This window comes from Terrapene carolina, unplaced genomic scaffold (genome assembly GCF_002925995.2).
Source record: "Terrapene carolina triunguis isolate 2854851 unplaced genomic scaffold, T_m_triunguis-2.0 Scaffold210, whole genome shotgun sequence".
Classification (NCBI taxonomy): Eukaryota; Metazoa; Chordata; order Testudines; family Emydidae; genus Terrapene; species Terrapene triunguis.
Genome location: NW_020664561.1, coordinates 49,882,698 through 49,904,918, shown reverse-complemented (window position 1 = coordinate 49,904,918; position 22,221 = coordinate 49,882,698). Strand labels below are relative to the sequence as shown.

At 39.0% G+C, this 22,221-nt stretch overlaps 1 protein-coding gene across 4 annotated transcripts in view; it reads right to left on the bottom strand.

The window, feature by feature from the left end:
• Positions 1 to 22,221, bottom strand: part of LOC112115952 (UDP-N-acetylglucosamine/UDP-glucose/GDP-mannose transporter) — a 32,825-nt gene that overhangs the window by 10,139 nt on the left and 465 nt on the right. For all 4 annotated transcript variants that reach the window (XM_024213193.2, XM_026655474.1, XM_026655475.1 and 1 more), the window contains exons 2-10: positions 21,662 to 21,695; positions 21,483 to 21,569; positions 20,761 to 20,828; positions 19,712 to 19,783; positions 18,547 to 18,615; positions 17,364 to 17,466; positions 14,999 to 15,091; positions 3,844 to 3,911; positions 2,802 to 2,880 (exon numbers count right to left, since the gene is read on the bottom strand). In XM_024213193.2, the coding sequence (XP_024068961.1) occupies positions 2,802 to 2,880; positions 3,844 to 3,911; positions 14,999 to 15,091; positions 17,364 to 17,466; positions 18,547 to 18,615; positions 19,712 to 19,783; positions 20,761 to 20,828; positions 21,483 to 21,569; positions 21,662 to 21,695 (673 nt within the window). The remainder of the gene's footprint in view (positions 1 to 2,801; positions 2,881 to 3,843; positions 3,912 to 14,998; positions 15,092 to 17,363; positions 17,467 to 18,546; positions 18,616 to 19,711; positions 19,784 to 20,760; positions 20,829 to 21,482; positions 21,570 to 21,661; positions 21,696 to 22,221) is intronic.

Below are 22,221 nucleotides of genomic sequence, written 5' to 3'. Positions count from 1 at the left end.
AAGTCTCCAGACTTTTAACTTTAAGGGAAATGTGTAGTTGGGAAAACATTTTATAGACGTTATTAGTTACTTTCCATTTAAAGGTGAAAATTCTTAAAGGGTTAAGATAGTATAGGCTTCTTTTTTATGTTCATTTGCAAATGTGTGTCTCTAAATGCAAGCATCGAAGGCAAAACTTCCTGATATTATGTGAATAGTAAGATGTTTTATCCACTAATATAGATTCAAGAGACCTTGCTACATCTGGTTAATATAAAAAGTCATTGGAGTATAAAATATCTGTATTTATTGAGGAACTAATTAGCTATCTGGCATGTTTACTCCTTAGCAAACTTAGGAAGACAAGAATCACCTCTGCATGTATAGTTAAGGGAAAAAAGTAATTTAACTGGTTACCATTTAAGTTGAAAGACCCTCTTTAGGAATCATGAAAACAGCCACATTTGAATCATAGACTTTAAGGTCAGAAGGGACCATTATGATCATCTAGTCTGACCTCCTGCACAACGCAGGCCACAGAATCTCACCCACCCAGTCCTGTATCAAACCTGTGTTTGAGCCATTGAAGTCCTCAAATCATGGTTTAAAGACTTCAAGGTGCAGAGAATCTTCCAGCAAGTGACCCGTGCCCCATGCTGCAGAGGAAGGCAAAAAAACCCCAGGGCTTCTGCTAATCTGCCCTGGAGGAAAATTCCTTCCCGACCCCAAATATGGTGACCAGCTAAACCCTGAGCATGTAGGCAAGACTCACCAGCCAGACACCCAGGAAAGTTTCAAATGAGTTACTACAGAGAATTCTATTTCAACTTCTATTAAGCCCTCATGGAATTAAAGGGATATCTCAGAAAGTTAACTGAATAAAAGAAAGGTATTAAAAACTTTAAAAAAGACACTCTCAGAATTTCCCACCACAAAGATAAAAGCAATAACCACAAAGCTGATGAATTACAACCCAGCTGCATATGCATTAGTAGATGGCATATTCCCAAGTTGAATATGTTGCCAGGCCCATCCCATGAAGGCATTGAGCAAGTGAAAGGTGACAGCAGCTGATATTTGAATCCAGCCAAGCCCCTGAAAGAGGTGAGTCTTCCACCTTCCATCAGACTATAGAAAGAAAACAGACTTGGACACTGGATACTTCAGTTCTCAGCTCAGCCTGTTCACCTCATACCTTCAAATCAACAGCTCTACAAACAAACTGCAGCAGCAACAAGATAGTTGAGATGACAAAGAAGCCAGAAAACAGCATGAAAAGGAAGCAACCCTCTAGTCTAGCATTGCTTCTGCAACCTGATAACTTCACCAAGACTTTTAACACGGTTGACAAGAAGTTTGCAAAAACACTGCCAACAAATTAGTTGTAAATTATTCTCGTAATGATCTTACTGGACTATTGAAATGCTATTGTAAGTAAAGTAGTAACAGCTTAAACCTGCTAAACCGCAGCTTGTTTAGGCTATGCACTCCTGGAGAGCCGACATAAGCTAACCTTGATAAACTGAAGTAGTGGAATTTAATTTGAATGTAAAAATGAGCAACAAAAATGATTACAGGTCTAGAAAACATGACCTATGAAGAAATATTGGGGAAAAAATGGGTTTGTTTAGTTTGGAGAAGAGAAAACTGAGGGGAACATAACAGCCTTCATGGTCGTAAAAGGTTGTTATAAAGAGAAGGGTGATAAATAGTTTTCCTTAACCACTGAGGACAGGACAAGAAGTAATGGGCTTAAATTGCAGCAAGGTTGACTCAAGTTAGACATTAGGAAAAACTTACTAACTGTCAGGGTAATTAAGCACTGGAATAAATTACCTAGGGAGGATGTGGAATCTCCATCATTGGAGGTTTTAAAGAACATGTTAGACAAACACCTGTCAGCAATGGTGCAGATAACACCTTAGTCCTGCCTCAGTGCAGGGGATGGACTAGATGACCTATCAAGGTCCCAGCCAGTCCTGCATTTCTATGATTCCTATGCTTAATTTTCAGTAAATTGCCAGCCTCATAACCTCTCCTTAAAGTGCTTTGGTGTGTTAAGAAACATTATTATTTTAAATTAGTAATTTTTGAATGGCTTCTTTTAAGTAAACAAGTTAAATATTTTCTCCAGATTCATAGGATTTAGCTAAGATCACTTACCTCTGCCCATCTGTAAATTGTTTAGGTTAGGACTGATAACCAAACAGGATTCACCAACCCTTAAATGAAATTCCTTTACCCAGGTACAAACTATGATAATTATCTATGCTCCACTGAGATAGAACTCTCTACTGAATTGCAGAATAATACACTTTGGTCTTAATTTATCTAGGGAACAACATCCCCAGGAGCCCAGACTCATCCTCCATGGTGTAATCTCTCCATAATAGAGAAATACAGAAGAGATTGTGACTGAAATAGCCATTGGTTATAGCTCACAGGTTTTTTTCTTTCCTTTCTTTTATTAATGTTATTCATAATTCATAAGTGTGAATATTTTGCTGGGCTTTAGTTATGGTGCCCCACAACACATAGTAAGAACCACAGGCGAGTAAATGGGAGGTCACATCCTTGAATTGGCATTGAGAGTGACAATCATGAAGATTTGGCTTACTGTTCTTGGTTTCTCTAGACTAATTTTATCCTCCAAGTTACCAAAAATTCCTACTTAGCTCTCTATACCCCTTCCACTCATACAAAAGCCTCTGAGAATATAAACATTTATGCTGCTTTTGTAAGCATCATACAGGCACTGTTGTAACACAGGAAATGGAAACTTAATAAACTTGACAAATATTTAAGAGATTTATGAAATTTACCTTAATACAGCCAACTATTGTAGTTGTAAGAGCAGAATTATACTGAGTGCAAAGAACTGTGGAGTACATCAAAATAAACCTGCAGCAGAAAAAAAACAAAACAAAACACAACATTCAGCTTTTCATCATTTGAGGGTGCATTTATTATACTAAAATGCCATCTCTCTCCCTGCTCTTAATTATATGCCATACTACAGAGTTTCCAGAACTACTTGTTTGGAAAAACCTGTATAACTCACGATGGAGTAAAGTTATCTGTCAAAATACACAGCAACGGTGTCCCCACACTATCATGTACGCTATATACTATACTGCATTGTACAGGAGGACCTCACTAATTCTCATTAACAGGGCAACCCTTTTGTGATCACTAAATTTTGGAAATTAGTGAGTGAGCAAACAGACCAGAAAACATAAGTATACTACAGCACAAATGCTACAGGTAGTTTAGTTTGACAGGCATTTTTTAGTTTTATTTATAAGAAGTTATGTTTGTAAGTGTCTCAAACTATATTTTAAAGTAATGAAATCTTAGTAATGACTTCATTACCACACTCTATTATTTAATTCTTACTAAGAAGCGGGCCAAGACCACTGGAGTTCGTGGAATCAAGTTTGTAGATTAGCAAAGTGAGAGTTGGTAAGTCTCTACTAGTTTGAGTAAAAGGAAATAGTAAAATATGCCATTGCTCATAAAAACAGCTAGATTTAAGAAAATAAAAAACATTACGGGTATGCAGTCTCTCAAAAAATCAGAATATACAGTAGCATCTGAATTTCTAACTCATGAGACAACATTTTAAGGAATAAACTTTCTCCAAACTATTTTGTGCCACCACTGAAATTGGACTTTCTACTGATTAGTACGTTATCAACAGTAGAACTTCTCTGCAAAGATTATTCTCCCCACAATTAACATTAATGGGAGTTTTACGTGCATATTGACTACAGAGCAGGCCCTTCCTTAGTATCTATTGGTGGGGATACAGTAGAGAGACTACTACTTGGAGGAAACACCACTAAAGTTAAAGTAAATCCTTACCCCATTACACATGAGAGTGTAAACTGTATAACGAAGAGTGTATCTGCCCAGCCTTTATATTCCATTGCCTGAAACAAACAAATCCAATCTTAAAAATGAAAAAATAACGTTCCGAAGTAGACTTTAATCCTTTAACGTTTTGCCGCAGTTAATGTGAAAGCCACAAGTGAGCACTAAAGGATCATGGCCATAAGGAGGTCATTCACCAACGCTATTACAGCCTTCTGAGAACAGCGGCTTAGTGTGAAAACAGATTCTAGAATCACAGGAGGAACGTAAGGCTAAAAGGGACCTTGAGAGGTCACTGAGGCCAGCCCTCTGCACTGTAGCAGGACCAAGTAAACTTAGACCATCCCTGTATGCAGCACAGTTGTAGCAGTGTTGGTCACAGGATATTACAGAGACAAGGTGAGCGAGGTAATATCTTTTACTGGACCAACTTCTGTTGGTGAAAGAAAAGCTGTTGAGCTTACACAGAGCTCTTTTTCAGGTCAGTCAGCCCAGAACTCAAGAGGAGCTCTGTGTAAGTTCACCAGCTTGTCTTTCTCACCAACAGAAGTTGGTTCAGTAAAAGATATTACCTCACCTACCCTGTCTCTTTTAGACCATCCCTGAAAGGTGTTTTTAAAAACCTCCAATGATGCTGATTGAACAACCTTCCTTGAAAGCCTATTCAAGAGTTAAACTACCTATATAGTTAGAAAATATTTCCTAGCATCTAACCTAAATCCCCCTTGCTGCAGATTAAGCCAAATACTTTTTGTCCTATTTTCAGTGGACATGGAGAACAATCAATTGCTCCTCTTTATAGCAGATCTTAACATATTTCAAGACTTATCAGGTCCCCGACCCCCAGCCTGCCTTTTATCAAGATTAAACATGTCTATTTTTTTCATCTTTCCTCACAGGTCAGGTTTTCTAAACCTTTTATCGTTTTTATTGCTCTCCTCTGGACTCTCCAATTTGTGCACATCTTTCCTAAAGTGTGGTGCCGAGAACTGGACATTGTATTCCAGCTGAGGCCTCACCAGTGCAAACCAGAATCGGACAATTACGTCCCATGTCTTACATATGACATGCCTGTTAATACACTCCAGAACAGCAGCCTTTTTTTGCAGCTGCTTAACGATGTTGATTCTCAATTTATGATCCACTATAACCCCCAAATCCTTTTCAGCAGCACTATCACCTAGTCAGTTATTCCCCATTTTGTTGTTGTACATTTCATTTTTCCTTCCTAAATGAAGTGCTTTGCACTTATCTTCACTTAATTTCATCTTGTTGAATTCAGACCAACTCTCCAATTTGTCAAGATTATGACTTCTAATCCTGTCCTCCAAAGCGCTTACAAGCCCTCCCAGTTTTCATTAAGCACACTCTCTACTCCATTATCCAAGTCATTAATAAAAACTTCACAGTAGATTCATAGACTCTAGGACTGGAAGGGACCTCGAGAGGTCATCGAGTCCAGTCCCCTGCCCTCATGGCAGGACCAAATACTGTCTAGACCATCCCTGATAGACATTTATCTAACCTACTCTTAAATATCTCCAGAGATGGAGATTCCACAACCTCCCTAGGCAATTTATTCCAGTGTTTAACTACCCTGACAGTTACGAACTTTTTCCTAATGTCCAACCTAAACCTCCCTTGCTGCAGTTTAAGCCCATTACTTCTTGTTCTATCCTTAGAGGCTAAGATGAACAAGTTTTCTCCCACCTCCTTATGACTCCCTTTTAGATACCTGAAGACTGCTATCATGTCCTCTCTCAGTCTTCTCTTTTCCAAACTAAACAAACCCAATTCTTTCAGCCTTCCTTCATAGGTCATGTTCTCTAGACCTTTAATCATTCTTGTTGCTCTTCTCTGGACCCTCTCCAATTTCTCCACATCTTTCTTGAAATACGGTGCCCAGAACTGGACACAATACTCCAGTTGAGGCCTAACCAGCGCAGAGTAGAGTGGAAGAATGACTTCTCATGTCTTGCTCACAACACACCTGTTAATGCATCCCAGAATCATGTTTGCTTTTTTTGCAACAGCAGATGATTTCCTTAATTACTTGCTCCATTATCTTCCCTGGCACAGAAGTTACTACAGACCAGTTAGTTTTTCCTGGGTTGTTTTTATTTCCCTTTCTGTAGATGGGCACTATGTTTGCCCTTTTCCAGTCTTCTGGAATCTCTCCTGTCTCCCATGATTTTCCAAAGATAATAGCTAGAGGCTCAGATACCTCCTCTGTTAGCTCCTTGAGTATTCTAGGATGCATTTCATCAGACCCTGGTGACTTGCAGGCATCTAACTTTTCTAAGAGATTTTTAACTTGTTCTTTTTTTATTTTATCTTCTAAACCTACCCCCTTCCCATTAGCATTCACTATGTTAGGCATTCGGTCAGACTTCTCGGTGAAGACCGAAACAAAGAAGTCATTAAGCATCTCTGCCATTTCCAAGTTTCCTGTTACTGTTTCTCCCTCCTCACTGAGCAGTGGGCCTACTGTGTTTTTGGTCTTCCTCTTGCTTCTAATGTATTGATAAAACGTCTTCTTGTTTCCCTTTATTCCCATAGCTAGTTTGAGCTCATTTTGTGCCTTTGCCTTTCTAATCTTGCCCCTACATTCCTGTGTTGTTTGCCTATATTCATCCTTTGTAATTTGTCCTAGCTTCCATTTTTTATATGACTCCTTTTTATTTTTTAGATCATGCAAGATCTCGTGGTTAAGCCAAGATGATCTTTCCTACCCAGCGGAATAGCTTGCTTTTGGGCCCTTAATAGTGTCCCTTTGAAAAACTGCCAACTCTCCTCAGTCATTTTCCCCGTCTTGATTCCCATGGGACCTTACCTATCAGCTCTCTGAGCTTACCAAAATCCGCCTTCCTGAAATCCATTGTCTCTATTTTGCTGTAGTCCCTTCTACCCTTCCTTAGAATTGTGAACTCTATGATTTCATGATCACTTTCACCCAAGCTACCTTCCACTTTCAAATTCTCAATGAGTTCCTCCCTATTTGTTAAAATCAAATCTAGAACAGCTTCCCCCCAGTAGCTTTTTCAACCTTCTGAAATAAAAAGTTGTTTGCAATGCAGTCCAAGAACTTATTGGATAGTCTGTGCCCCGCTGTGTTATTTTCCCAACATATATCTGGATAGTTGAAGTCCCCCATCACCACCAGATCTTGGGCTTTGGATGATTTGGTTAGTTGTTTAAAAAAAGCCACATCCACCTCTTCCACCTGGTTAGGTGGCCTAGGATGGTTAGACCCCTAGGATGACATCACCCTTGTTTTTTACCCCTTTTAGCCTAACCCAGAGACTCTCAACACTTCCGTCTCCTATGTCCATCTCCACCTCAGTCCAAGTGTGTACATTTTTAATATACAAGGCAACACCTCCTCCCTTTTTCCCCCGTCTATCCTTCCTGAGCAAGATGTACCCATCCATATCAACATTCCAATCATGTGTATTATCCCACCAAGTTTCGGTGATGCCAACAATGTCATAGTTGTATTTATTTATTAGCACTTCCAGTTCTTCCTGCTTGTTACCCATACTTCTCGCATTTGTATATAGGCATCTAAGATACTGATTTGATCTTGCCTCCCAGTTTTGCCCTGACCCTCCTTTCTCTCTGCCATGATAGCCCACGCTCCCTCCTATTTCCGACCCATCTCCCAGGTCTCCATGTTCTCCATTTACCTGTGGGCTTTGCTCACCTGTCCCCGTCAAACCTAGTTTAAAGCCCTCCTAGACCTAGGACTGTCCCCTATGAGACTACACTAGATAAACTACAGGGTGTCACATCAAACCATTTATAACTACTCTATGAGCATGGTCTTTCAACCTGTTGTGCACGCACCCTACAGTAAATTCATCTAGGCCTCATTTCCCTACTTTGTTTTGAGAATGTCATGTGGGACTGTGTCAAAAGGCTTACTAAAATCAAGATATCACATCTATAGCTTCCTCCCTATCCACTAGGCCAGTAATCCTGCCAAAGGAGGAAATTACGTTGGTTTGGCATAATTTGTTCTTGCTATATCCATGCCAGATTTGTGAAGCATTCAAGATACTAGCAGAGGATAGACGCTGTTGGACTCTCACTCTTCTCTTTTCTCTCCCCAATGAGTCTACACAGGAAAAGGAGGCAGGCAGAAGTACCCAGCCTTAGCTTCTCAAGAAGCAATTGCTGACACGTAGTTTGTTTCTGTCATCCATTTACAGCAATATTCAGCATAAATAGTGAACGTGGGGGATGTTTGTGAAATAGTGAAAGTGGTTAGTGTGCAGTTTAGAAATGATTTTGCAGCTCCAACAATGTGAGCAATAAAATATAGATTTAAAAAAAAAAATACGTCTAGCACTGACGGCGCTAAGCATCTATTGCCTTGTTTATATTTCAAGTGGCACCAGTTTAACTCAAGGTGTTTAACAAAACCTGTTTAAATAATTTTAAAAAATCAAGGCAAAATCTGTGTTAAAACAAGGCTGCAGTTTAGAGAATTGTGAGTTCATGCACAATTAATTGTTCCATAGAATTGTGTTTTAGGATAGCCTTTTAGTTCTCCAGCTGTGTCAAAGTTCTTTGCAAAGTAGTTCAGGGATTCTGAAGCCAAAAGAGCAGCTCAACTACAGATCGCATCACCTTAGATATTAAAATCTAACACATATGAAGATAATTTTAAAGTGTGTGATTGTATAAACTATCAGAAACAGTATTTTGAATGCTGTTTTAGAACACGGGTTCTCAAACTTCATTGCACTGCGACCCCCTTCTGACCACAAAAATTACTACACGACCCCAGGAAGGGGGATCGAAGCCTGAGCCCGGGGGAGGGAAAAGCCCGAGCTCCACCACCCCTGCGCAGGGTGGACCAAAGCCAAAGGGCTTCAGTCCCAGGCAGGGGGCCTGTAACTTGAGCCCCGATGCCCAGGGCTGAAGCCCTGAGGCTTCAGCTTTGGCCTCGGGTGGTGGGGTTTGGGCTTCGGCCCCAGGCCCCAGCAAGTCTAAGCCAGCCCTGGCGACCCCATTAAAATGGGGTCGTGACAAACTTTGGGGTCCCAACGCACAGTTTGAGAACCGCTGTTTTAAAAAATTTTTGTAAAAATTAACGAAGTTTCACTTCTTTACTGGTGCCAAGCGTACCTCTACCCTGTAATAAAAGATCCATAGCAGGGCTGTGGTTGGCCCAGGTCAGCTGACTCAGGCTCATGGGCTAAAAATAGCTGTGTAGACATTCATGCTCCCCCTCATGGGGTCCCAGAGGCCGGACTCCAGCCCGAGCATCTACACAGCAGTTTTACAGCTACTAAGCCACCCAGTGAGCCCAAGTCAGCAGACACAGGTCAGCTACGGGTGTTTAACTGCAGCATAGACATACCCCAAGAGAGTAACAACTTATTCAAATGCAGTTGCTAATACTGCTATTGGGATTTGAGGTCCATCAGTTTCTAAATGATTTACATTTAGAACAGGAAAACAGTTACTAATGCCAACCCACAGCAGATGCTGCCAACTGGCTGATCAAACCTTAGTTGTAGTATTATGAATGGCTTTGAGATTGAGTTATTTGTCTCACAATGGTATAATGTCTATTCCATTTTATACCTGAAGATTACCGTAACACGTATACTACATCTATGAACACAAACGCACTCCAAGTGTATGTGTGCCAGATTATAAATACATACATGCTTTTAAAAATACCTATGCTACACAATAATTAGGCAGAATTAGATTTTTTTTAAACTAATTTCTATGGATAATAAATTAAAAAAGCTTAAAATAAACATCAGTTTTTGCTGAAAATTATGTGTTCAGCATTTTTTCCCTATTTTCATCTATTTAAATTTTCACAGTTGTGGGAAATTATGGGGCGATAATTATTTAATGACAGTAGACACAGACTCAAAAAGTTAAAGCTTTATAAACATTAAAACACGAAGTGTCACCACATATCAAAATATAAAGTAAATATCCTTAATTCAAACTCTAAAAATTCTCAAGCAATATTTTTCTTACTTTTCCTATCTAAACGTCAATGTTCATCAATGGAAATATTTTTTCATCAGTTTGTATGTGTACACTAAAATTGACATTTACCAATAAAAATCTAATCCTTCCAAACCGAACAATACACTAATGCCACAAAAATCTATTTGTTCCATATAGCCACCTATTGCAAGGTAGAAAATACTGAAGACAAAATATAGTTTTATTGTGTTCCACAATAAAAGTGGAGAGGTTAATAAAGTGAACTATGATGATTTCATATTAGAAGTTTAGGTGTGCAATTTGGCGCCTGTACCATTCTTTGTAATGAAAGATGCTGGGAACATTAGTTTACAGAAAAATCCAAGAAGCACAGAGTTTAACTTCATATGGGACCCTTTGTTTGTTGTTATTTTTAGCTGCATTAATACCTGTGCCACCTTCAAACATTTGGCCAATGCTGAACCATGAAAAAAAAAAGCAGAAGATACCTTAATGAAACAGACAAAGACTACTAAACAACCAACCATGGGATCAGCAGAAAGTTGGAGGAGTGAGAAAGACAGGAGTACTTGGGGGGTGAGTGGGGAGGAACATGGGAGGGAAGAGAAAAGGAAATAATTCCTGGGGCTTCACTTCCTGAGCCAGTAGGCGAATACCACGCTGTAGAGCAGCGATACTCAGACTGAGGCTCACGAGCCACAAGAGTCTCCTGAGGCTCTTTGCAGCACATGATATTAAAACACTGATTTAATTATTAATCAAACTTCTTAACCAATCAGGATGCTTTGACTATGTTATTAACCAATGAAGTTTTCAACGTCCACTAAATTGTTAACTTATTTTGCTGTGAGAAAAATTGTATATATAATATAGTACTATAGTGAATGAAACAATGAATTCACACTACTATGGCTCATTGGGTAATGCCGATTGCTAATTGGGCTCCTGAACCACTGAGGTTTAAAGAACAGGAGTACTTGTGGCACCTTAGAGACTAACAAATTTATTAGAGCATAAGCTTTCGTGGGCTACAGCATCCGAAGAAGTGGGCTGTAGCCCACGAAAGCTTATGCTCTAATAAATTTGTTAGTCTCTAAGGTGCCACAAGTACTCCTGTTCTTTTTGCGGATACAGACTAACACGGCTGCTACTCTGAAACACTGAGGTTAAGTATCCCTGCTGTCGAGAATATGCCTCATGTCATTCCAACAGCAATCAGTCCAGCTGATTAAGGAACCCTATTCATTCAAAGGGAAGATTACTATAATACAGGAAGGAGATTTAAATATTGCTAACGATCACACAGCGGTAACAGTTCTGAGGTGTTCTCCTTGGAGTGAACAGGAACTGCATCTTGCTGTTATCTTGTATGACTGGAGGCCATAAGATACTAGGAGATAACAGGTTGCTAGAGTTAACATGACAATGAACTAAGCTTCACAGAACATTTAGCAGTGCATTATTAATGGGTTTGGCTCTATGTCCTTTGAGTTTACCTACATGGCTGCTTAATGTTGCTTAGTTTTAACTAGGGGCTAGTCTTCACTACGGGGGTAAGTCAACCTAAGTTATGCTACTCTAGCTACGTGAACAATGTAACTGGAGTCGACGTAGCTTAGGTCAACTTATCCTGGTGTCTTCACTGCGCTACATCTACAGGAAATGCTCTCCGGTCAACTAACCTCAGGCCTGTTCTACACTGGGGGGAGGAGAGGGAGAGGAAATCGATCTCAGTTACGCAACTTCAGCTACGTGAATAATGTACCTGAAGTCAACGTACTTAGATCTACTTACTGCGGTGTCTTCACTGCGGTAAGTCAATGGCTGATGCTCCCCCATCGACTCCGCCTGCGCCTCTCACCCTGGTGGAGTACCGAGTTGACGGGAGAGTGCTCGGCAGTCGATTTATCGCATCTAGACCTGCTAAATCGACACCCACTGCATCGATTGCAGCAATGTTCATCTTCCCGGTAGTAAAGACAAGCCCTAGGATGGGGAAAAGTCTCTTGCTTTCTTTGCCTATCTTAACTATACTGTTCTGAGTTGGTTTTGTTCAAGTAGAAGTCTTACATTAGTACATGTCCTGATTTCTATTATGTAGCCATCTGATGACAGACTTCTCCATGGAAGCATAGCTTTGACAATCACCAAAGCTCAATTTAGTTCTAGTCTGGTTTCTGCCTAGTTGAGGGAAATAGTACTGAGCGTACAGCCTCTGTTCTAAGATATTCTGAGAAGAGCAGAATCTCTCCCTTGGGGTTTATCTTGCATGTCCCTGCTGACACAACTGCTCTAGAATCTCATTTTCTTTGTAAATAGATCTAAGGCCAACTATAGATTCCATTTCAAAGCTATCCTAACCGCACGCACCTCCTTTGTATACTGTAACTCAGCAGTAGGTTTGAGGTGGAAAGCATCTATAATTAAAAATGCTCTACAGACATATAGCTGTACACATACAACAACAAATATTAACATCCAGCAGAGCTTAGCATTAAACACTACAGTAATGCTTAAAAGCCTCCCCACAATCTAAGATCCTATATTGATCATTATTTCTCTGGATGACCGACAACCGCACAACTGGCCAGATAACTTCAGACATTTAGCAATAGTCATGTCAGATGCCTGAAAACTAACATTTCCAATTTAAAGCAACAGGCCCCCATGCCAGAAGCATTTTTATTTATTTTTTAAATATAAATATGCACAAACACCCAAGTCAGTACTAGAGAAAACACAGGTTCTCTCCCCCATGCCTGTGTGGTATTAGAAGGGTCTCTGGCTGGATAAACTTCCCAATTTACCACATAATGTCCCCTTTAAAGTATTTTAGAGTGGAAGGATGGGCCAGTGGTTAGTGTCCTAGTGAAGAACTTGGGATACCTGGGTTCAATTCCCTGATCCACCATATACTTCCTGTGTGACCTCACGCAAGTCACTTGGGAACTGAACCTCAGTTCCCATCTGTAAAATGGGGATAATAGTACAGAATACTATAGCAGTATTTCACACAGGTGTTGTGAGAATAAACACATGAAAGATTGTGAGGCACTCAGAGACAGATGAAGTGGGGGGCCATGTACATACTTGAAATGGACATAAAAAAAAGCCAGTTAAAGAAACTTAAACCTACCAGCTTCACTGAGATTTATTCACTTCATTGCCAGGAATTATTTAGATGTAAATTTTGCTTGCGCTCAGCACATAGCCATGTCTGCCTGCTGTGTAACTGGGAATTCAACAAGATGTCGGTACCTTTGACATGGATTAATGAAACACTACGTATAACCATGACAAATCATTTACATGCTTTGATAATGGGAAAATGTTATCAACTTTTATTACAAACATTTTCCTATGGATCTGAAATCTTTTTGTCTGATAATTAACCCTCCACAAAAATCCAGTTTTTTGAGCATCTTCACATAACTGACGGCCACTCTCCTCCTGTGGCTACACTTTTTATTATTGTTTTACTAATGCATTTTTGGATTAGCAAAGAATGCAAAAAAAAATTAGTACAATGATATGCTTTAGAAAAAACATCGAAATAAACATACGCATTTATTAAATAAAGTTTCATAACCTCGTGAATGGTGAATTTCCTGGGACTAAGTTAAACAGAATAAGTCTTTGTTCACCTTCATTGCCAAGACCTTTTTCAGAGAGCAAAAGAAAGTTTATTCAAAAAATTGGGAAGAGGAGGTTTCGACACATACTGTGAATACACAGACTCTACAGAGTAGCACAAAGCTGACATTCAACTCCACGTTTGTTGGCTCCGATTTATAAATGAGTACATTTTCCTCAAATATATTCCAGCTGAGTTGCCTTTGGCCTATCTCAAAGAGGAGTGGGGGTGAGGTGGGGAGCACGGAAAGACACTCTGAAATCTTTTCTGTTCACACCCAGTTTTCATATACTCATGATCTAAGCCATTGCCAGCATTGATTATTAGTTACATTAAACTTCTAATTAAACAGAAAAAAGATATTCCAACTAGTAGATATAGCTTTAGATCACAAGACTTCCCTATTTAAATGTCTATGCAGCATCACAAACATCCCAAAATAGTTTATAGTAAGTGTATGTGGCTTGTGATTTTATTAAAGAAACAATGCTAGTAATTGCTTTCTATGATTATCTGTTTTCTCTACTGATATGCAAGAGATTTACTCATCTAACTGGTATTAATATTAATTGGCATTACCCATATAAATTCCTTCCATGTGAATGATAAAGGACATTCCTCCCACCATCCCCAATATTTAGCTGCTCCACCATTTCACTTTTTAGTATAAGCTATCTATGGGTGAAAGTTTCAAGTAGTATCAATTTGGGGGGAAGATATATCAATTTATTTTACTAAGCGGTATGCAAGATCAATGCTTTTGTCAGTCCTAGAAGAACAAATTAAGCACACTTGCATGTAAGTAAGTTCTAAATTTGCATACAGATGTTAAACGCATTGATCTGCAGGCAGTCAGGCAATATACTGGTGAGTTGATATTAGCAAATATTAATATTTACAGTGTTCAAAATCCATCATAAAAAACCAACTACCTCTACAATTCAAAAAGAAAAAAAAATCCAAGAAGTCTGCAGTGTTTCATCTTTCTAGTACAAGCTGATCAGCAATAAACCTACTCTGAAGTCTCCACTTCTTCCTAGTACTTGGTTTTAATTATTCCATTCCTCTTTAGGAAAAAGGAATTACTTAGTCCTTATGAAGATCAGTATAAAGCCATTCCATGGATTTCATCAGAAATAAGGTGTCTCTTTTCAACAGTCACTAATTCTCTTAACTCTTTATACTTAATTTTATAGGGAACTTCTGTGGTTTCTTCAGTCCTCCCTCCAAAAATGATCCCTTACATCCAAATTCAGTACATGCCATATACAATTTACAAACAGAGCAGGGGGCCAAACTATATAGTATAGTTTTACATTTACATATAAATGGCAAATTTTGTAGAAAAGCAAACAAAAACAAGTTGATAAGTTACAGGAAATAGAAAGTCATTCTGCATTCACATCTGAGTTATGATGAATAGCAAAAAAACCAAACCCCATTTTCTCTAGCAATACAGAAGCATATATTTGACAGAAAACGTTTACTGTGCAACTAAAGACTTGCAATATGGAACAAGAGTCCTCCTACCTTTTGCGCATCTCCTGTGAAATAGGCTATGGCCAAGGTGGGAAGAATCATAAACAGTGCATTGTAATAAAGCAGACCATACTTTCCCAGCTCCTAGGAACAGGAAATAGTTGCGTATTTAGGTTGGCTCCACAAAACAGAGACATAAAAACTTATACATAAAGCTACACAAAACCAGGTCTCATCAGTGAAATGAATGTGGTATACCTGCATAGTTAGAAGTGAAACATGGACATTTTAAATATTATGAAATAAACCTGTCTTGCATATGATACTTTTAGAACCACTGGGCGAATTCTGTGCTTGGATGTTCTTTCAGAGACCCATAAAGGCATTGCTGAAATATTAACAACCATCAATATTCGGGTCTTAAAAACTCATGCACACTTTCAGGGACACAGCCATGTTTCATTTCAGGTAGAGAAAGCAATTTGGTTTGGAATTCACAGAGAAGACAGAGAGGTCAGGTGTTCATCAGAATATGAGCAATGCCTGGGCACCCTCTAAGTAAATGACCTCCATGGGCCCCACAACCAACCACGGATGTAGACAGAGCCAAACTGTGTTGGACCTGAAGAAGAGCGCTGTGTAGCTTAAAAGCCTGTCTCTCTCCCCAACAGAAATTGGTCCAATAAAAGATATTACCTCACCCATTTGTCTCTCTTGGACACCTGAAGCAGGAATCATGACTGAGCCCTCATTCTGGTTGAGTTTTCTGCATCATTATGGTTTGGCCCTGTTTACACCAGCAGCCAAAGCATTCAATAATAATTTTCTGAGAGAGTAGGCAAGGTGCATTGTTGGCAGAGTTTTGACATGAGGTATCTCAAACACAGACCAATTCCCAATATAGACAGAAAGAAGAGTGTACCTCCAGCAGGCTTGATGGAGCACTGTTTATCAGACTTGTAAAATTCTCCCTTATATTTTGTTCATTAGGCAATACTTTTACCTAGTTTGACTTCCATCCAGCAGGTTTGGAAACCTGGTTATAGTTATCATTGATCAAATGGAAGTGTCTTCACTGTCAAACAGATTGCAGCTATGCCCTGCAGCACTTTAAGATTGCAGGATATGTTTATAATGCTAAAATGGTTTATGACAGCATGCAGAAGAACAGATACACCCATACCTAGCTCAATAGTTTGCATGATATTTTGTCATTTCCCATAGCAGCAGACTGGTGACATAAGCCACCTTATTCACACACAAGATGCCTTCTCCTACGCTCAAAATATTCTATGCTACACAAAAACATGTAACTTCATCACAGGAAGAAAAAGGAGAAGACGACGACGAAGTAAAGCATTTTAAGGAACAGACTCAACATTCACAATAAATATAATCAAGAAAATGCTTCATATCACAGGCAACAGATGCCCCAAAAATTATTTACAGTGGCTTGTGTATCTTCCTGGCTACATTAATAGAAATGGAGTTCACTAGCAATGTAAAGGTTTGTCCTCCACCTTGTAGTTAAAAGTTACACTTAGCCCTCACACTGTATGTTGTGAACATCTGATAAGCTCATCCTTGTACTTTCAGGGTAGCCTAAACAATCAGTTTCTCTTTCCCAGATGCTGAACTACTAGGAACTTGGCAATACAGCTGAGACTCTAACAGAATACAGCACATGTATGTTTAGTGTTTATAAGGAGATGAACAGGGATTCCCAATTGCCCCAAAGTACACTATAGAGCATCCCTCAGCCTGTGTTAAAAAACTACACAGTTGCAACAATAAGGACAGAAGTTCATTTCCAGGTCTGGCTGCAGAAAAAAGGGTAGAATAGGCTGACATATCAGCTCTCCCTGCCTTTGAAAGCAGTGGGAGGGAGGATGTGGTCAGTTCACTGTCTAGTGAAGAACCAGGTTTTTAATTCTTTTAAATGACCCTGACTTTGTAGCTAAATAGACAAATCTATTATTTCACCCAGATACAAATAAATATAGCTCCAACAACAGTGAATTGGTTATGCTTACAGTTTGATCAAACTGAATTTACAGCTTATTTCAAAATACATGCATCTGTATTTGCAAATAAAACAGAAGTGTCAAGTTAAGATCCAGAAAAATATTGTTCAGGACAAACACAAGAATAAGGAGCTACAAAAGTTTTACTTTAAATAATAGTGACAAGATGTGATGAGTTCAGTGACAGAGCACAATACCTGGGGAAATAAACAGTTCATCCAAACACCATATTACCAGCTGCAGAATACACTCACATTTTCGGTCTCCAACAATTAGCTTTCTATTCATTAACCCATAATGTTCAAAATTTTAAAAGTGGCAGTGTTGTAGATTAGCTGTTACTTTGCAACACAATAATGTCATTCTTAAAGTGAAAATTGAAGTCAGCCTACCTTTGAATCCAGTTTCTGTTTTACATATGCACCATTTGCAGCTGTCAAGACATCATTAATCAGGATAAAAATATATCCTTCTAGATCAAATGCCAAGTCAGCACTGGAGGGGGAAATTAAGAATTTAAATTGCTCAGAGTGTAACATTAATAAAACTCCTCCATGTTATATTTTGTCTGATAAGTTCCATGTAGAAAAGGCGTTTCCAGTGAGCTTACCTGGCAGGCTAGCCTCTGCATTTGAGGCACTGAGCTAAGACTCAATATAATAAATGCTGCATTCAGTATCACTAATTGTACAAACTAAGGCCCCAATCCCATAAATGCCACAAATGTTTACACATGCTTAACTTTACTAGCATGAGCTTGAAATCAGTGGAACTACTCCTGATAGTAAAGTCCAGCACATACGTAAGTGTTTGAGGATGGGGGCTTTAGTCTGGGACCGGAAGCCATTTTCTCCAGTTCTGGACTTTTTTTTTTGAATGAAAACATACAAACATTAGGCCATTAACTAGCCATCTACTCTTCTCACAAGTGAACAAGTGAGTTTTTCCACTCACCTTGCCCTGACAATGAAATTCAATGTTTTGCACAACTTTAGCAATTTCCATTTAAAAGGATCATAAAATATTTTAAAATTAAGCTTTGACATGATGACTTAAGCCTTGTTTACACTAGAAAATTGTATTGTTTTCACTTATACTGATATAAAGGTACTTGTACCAGTATACTTTATTTACCTACTAGAAGGGGAATACGTTATAGTGGTAAAAGGCACCTTTATATCAATATAACTGCATCCACACTAGGGCTTTTACTGGTATAATTATAAGTCACACCCCTAACCAAAACAGCAGAACTTCAAGTGCAGACCCCCATTCTACCATTATCTACATGAAGGCTTCACCATAACCATCCCAGACAGTGGAAAAAATGGAAGCTGAACAAGGACAAGTTATGCTTTTAAGTTTAGAAGTTTCTAGCTGATCTATCTATTGCAGAACATGCCGGCAGGATTTCATCATGTAAGTGCTACCGTTAAATTGTTACAGTTTATGAATTCTAATTAACTTTGTAAACTAACCAGCATACTCTGTACAAGCCATTTAAAAAGACAAATAATATAAACTGTAAAAAGCTGTGTAATATAAAGCGGAAGGGACAAAAGCTTGAAGTCTTACCTAGCAGCTACAAATGCACCAATTATCATTGCAAACACTGTCATTTGAATGCCCCAAGAAAATTTCTTCCTGAAAAAAGAAAAAAAAAGATACAAGAACCTTACTATCACTCATAATCACAGTTCAATTTTGACGTCGCAGTGCCATTTCTAGTACTAAGGGGAAAGCATTTGCTCTGGTCACAATTCAGACTGCCTGGTGCAGAATCAACATATAAGGAGCAAAGATCAGAAATTCTGGAAGAGCAGAATACTTCTGATTTTTTAATTAGGACTGATGGGGTGTAACACTTTAGTAAGTGCTATCTGAGCCCACTATAGTTAAAGATTTCAGATTGGCGTTGCAGAACTAGCCCCAGTATTAGATAACCTGAACATTCATTTGTGAGCTATTATCACTGTGGACCAGAAAAATACCATAATGCTCTGGTGACTGGCCACTAACACCGACTAGCCTGTGAATAGGAGACATTCTGGAGGGGAGGGGGAGAAAGGGGACAGGCCATCAATAATACACAGAGTGGGTTACCCTCGTACGATGTGGTGTAAGTCATTTTGGGATAGCCTCCTACCCAAAGAATTACAGGGTAGGAAGACTGACAAACCTACCTATACACACAGAGTTAATGATCTTGCTTACACGGCAAGTGAACAGTGCTAGAATCCAACTACATCAAGACAATTAATCTAGAGACTTGACCTCATCCAAGACTGCCAAAATACAGTACACCCCCATTGTAGGGAATTAACTGTGTGTTAACCATCTGGCATATGGACATAATCCTCGTGTAGAGTCAGCCTAGTGACAAATATGATAGAGATGCAGCGTAGAAAGTGCCTTATTAGTGTAAGAATCTTAACATTTTCCTCCCTTAGCGATGTAGTTAAATATATAAACTTAATGCATTAGATTTTTTTCCCCTTTGATAAAAACATGAAGGTGAAGGACCCATTTAGCATAAGATTATTTTATTAGAAAGAGAATGATGTATTAATCAGTGCTCTCTCTCTCCCGTGCCCCCATGTTTTTAAAGCCCAATTTATGGCCAACTAAATCTGACTGCACAAATCCTCTACACGCAAAGGCTTATTTAAAACGTTACAACCACTTTAACAATCTTAAAAATGATATGAATAAAAGATTGATAGTTTTGGAAATAACTCACTTGAGTAAAATTCCTTCAGCAAACATTGTAAACAGAATAGAAAACCTTCTCAGAACCGTGAACATTGGCAAGCTGCAAAAGAAAAAAAATAAGATTAAAATTGGGGGGGGGGGGAATTATAAAACTTCACAGACATGTTACACCCCAAGCTCATCCCCACAGTGATACTTTGAATCGACACCAAGTTACTTTATAGGAACTAAGATAAAGTTTAAAATCATAGCTATACAAAACTACCACAACAGTAAGGATTCCATGGCATCCCTCCTGGAAATCATTAATTTGATAGCCAAAAGGTACTTCTACACCTGTCAAGAACTTTTCACAGGAGAAAATCTCCATCTCCTACCAGCTGGATATAGAGCATGTGACTTCCACAGATTAACAATAATTTGATTTTGTAGGGCTATTTTCAAGCTCAAATCTATGAAATCCAGAGTAACAAATGAAGGTTGATTACATTTATTACCAAATGTATCTATTTATCTTAAGGCTTCACACAGTCCAATGTAAATAATCAAGTTGTATTAGAATGAAAAAAGTGTTCCATGAATAGATGTGTAGCTGATTGTGGGGTTCTTTCCCACTTCTCCTCAAAATAATGTCTCTTCAAATCAGCTAAGTCATACCATTTTCTCCCTTCTCCTGCCCCACCCTTCACCCCAGCAGATCCAAAGGCCAGCATCTTTTAGTACAGTTTCTCCCCACTCCTTTCCTTCCGCCTCCCCAGATGCTGTTCAAGCGTAAGAATAGAGACTCCTCTAAGATCATAGGAATGAGCTTCATTGGAGACACTGACAGATCACTAAATGCCAGTCAGGAGAGTGTCATCTTGTGATTTATGGCTCTTTAAAAGAAAAAGAAAAAAAAACCTTGCACATTCCAAGGCCAGAAACGAGACATTGATTACTAGTTGCCAGATAATAGTTATAACCCTCATTCCCTACATTGCCACAAATCAAGCCCATGGTGATATTAAAGATCAGTTTCACCTTTATGTACAATCATAACACATTATAACCTCACTAAATAATAAAAGTTATCCGTACTTCAGTTTCTTTGTGCTGAAGAGTCCTGTGATTTGGTTCCCAAAATATAGAAGAGGTAGTGGAAACGTCTAGAAAATTATAAGAGGGACAACACTCAATAAAAAATTAGACAGCTAGAAAACTACCCATTCACATAGTAACATGATCAGAGTTCTTCAATCCTGAAATGCTTAGTTCTCACACGCACATTCAAACCTCAGATAATATAATAAAGCATCGACTCTATAACAACAGCTTTCAATTAGGGAATCATCTCAATATGGAGACAAGCAAAAACATTTGTGCAGCCTACTTTAAAACATGAGTTACAACACACACACTTTTGAAAAATGCATTTATCTTAAGCAACAGTTTGTGAAACATCAACCGAACATCTTTGGTTGCATATAGATACGGTCTTTAAAATTAATGGCAACATAAACTTGGAGAAAGGTATATACATGAGAACACAAAAATAAATACAGAGTACAACTGCTTTACATAGCAGAATTCTGTGCCGGATTGCATAATGTAATAAGGCAGAAACCATGTTATATTTGATGAATAAAGTATTTTAAAATGGTATTTTTTTAATAAAAAGCATTCTTTCATTCAAGTCTAGCTAACAGCACTAGATGTTACTGAACTTTTTAAAGAATATGCACATTTTAAAGTGTTTATACCTTAAAAGGATAGTAAGAACTGTATTTTACATTAGACACTATGAGGGAAAAATGTTTTACCTTTCGAGGTATATTTCTGTCAAAGTCTGGAAACTTCACCACCCTGAGCGCCTTTCCCACCCAAAGCACAGTCACCGTGGCCAGCATCTATAAGAGGAGCACAAAACACTCACTGTTCCATCCCGACAACCCTTCCCATGCACTACTAGAAACATGCAATATTCAGGAATCCAACTAACCTGGCCTAGTCCAACACATAGGGAGGAGGGAAATCTATAGTAAAAAAAAAAATACAAAAGTCAGCAAAGTCAACATTGTACTTTCAGTCAATCACATTCTAGAGAGAGAAAAACTACATGAAAATACAATCTGCCATCCTGTCAAAGTTTGCTCTTTAGCTAAGCCTAAATGTTAGCCTTTTAATATTTGCCTTAAAGCATTTCCTGGTCAAAGCTTAAAAAAGCTGGCTGTATCGCCTGAGCTAACGGCAGACAACACCCATGACCCTACAGCTTTGGGATGCTAAAGGTTTGTTCTCCCCTGGCTCACATTCTCAGTGACTCTAAACACTTCCCTGCAGGCAGTGAACCTGCACCCCCGCCTGCTCCACGCCAGGAGAACCCCCCCAGCGATTAGCTAGCGAGCTCATCCAAACCTGCCAACACCCTGATGCAGCAAGTGCCAAGCAAAAGTCACAGCCTGTAGCTTAGCTGGGGGCCAGGATCAAAACCGGGGCCCCAAGCACACCCACCCCCGTGCCCGCAGCCGGGGAAGGCGGGGGGAGGGGGGCGAACCCCCC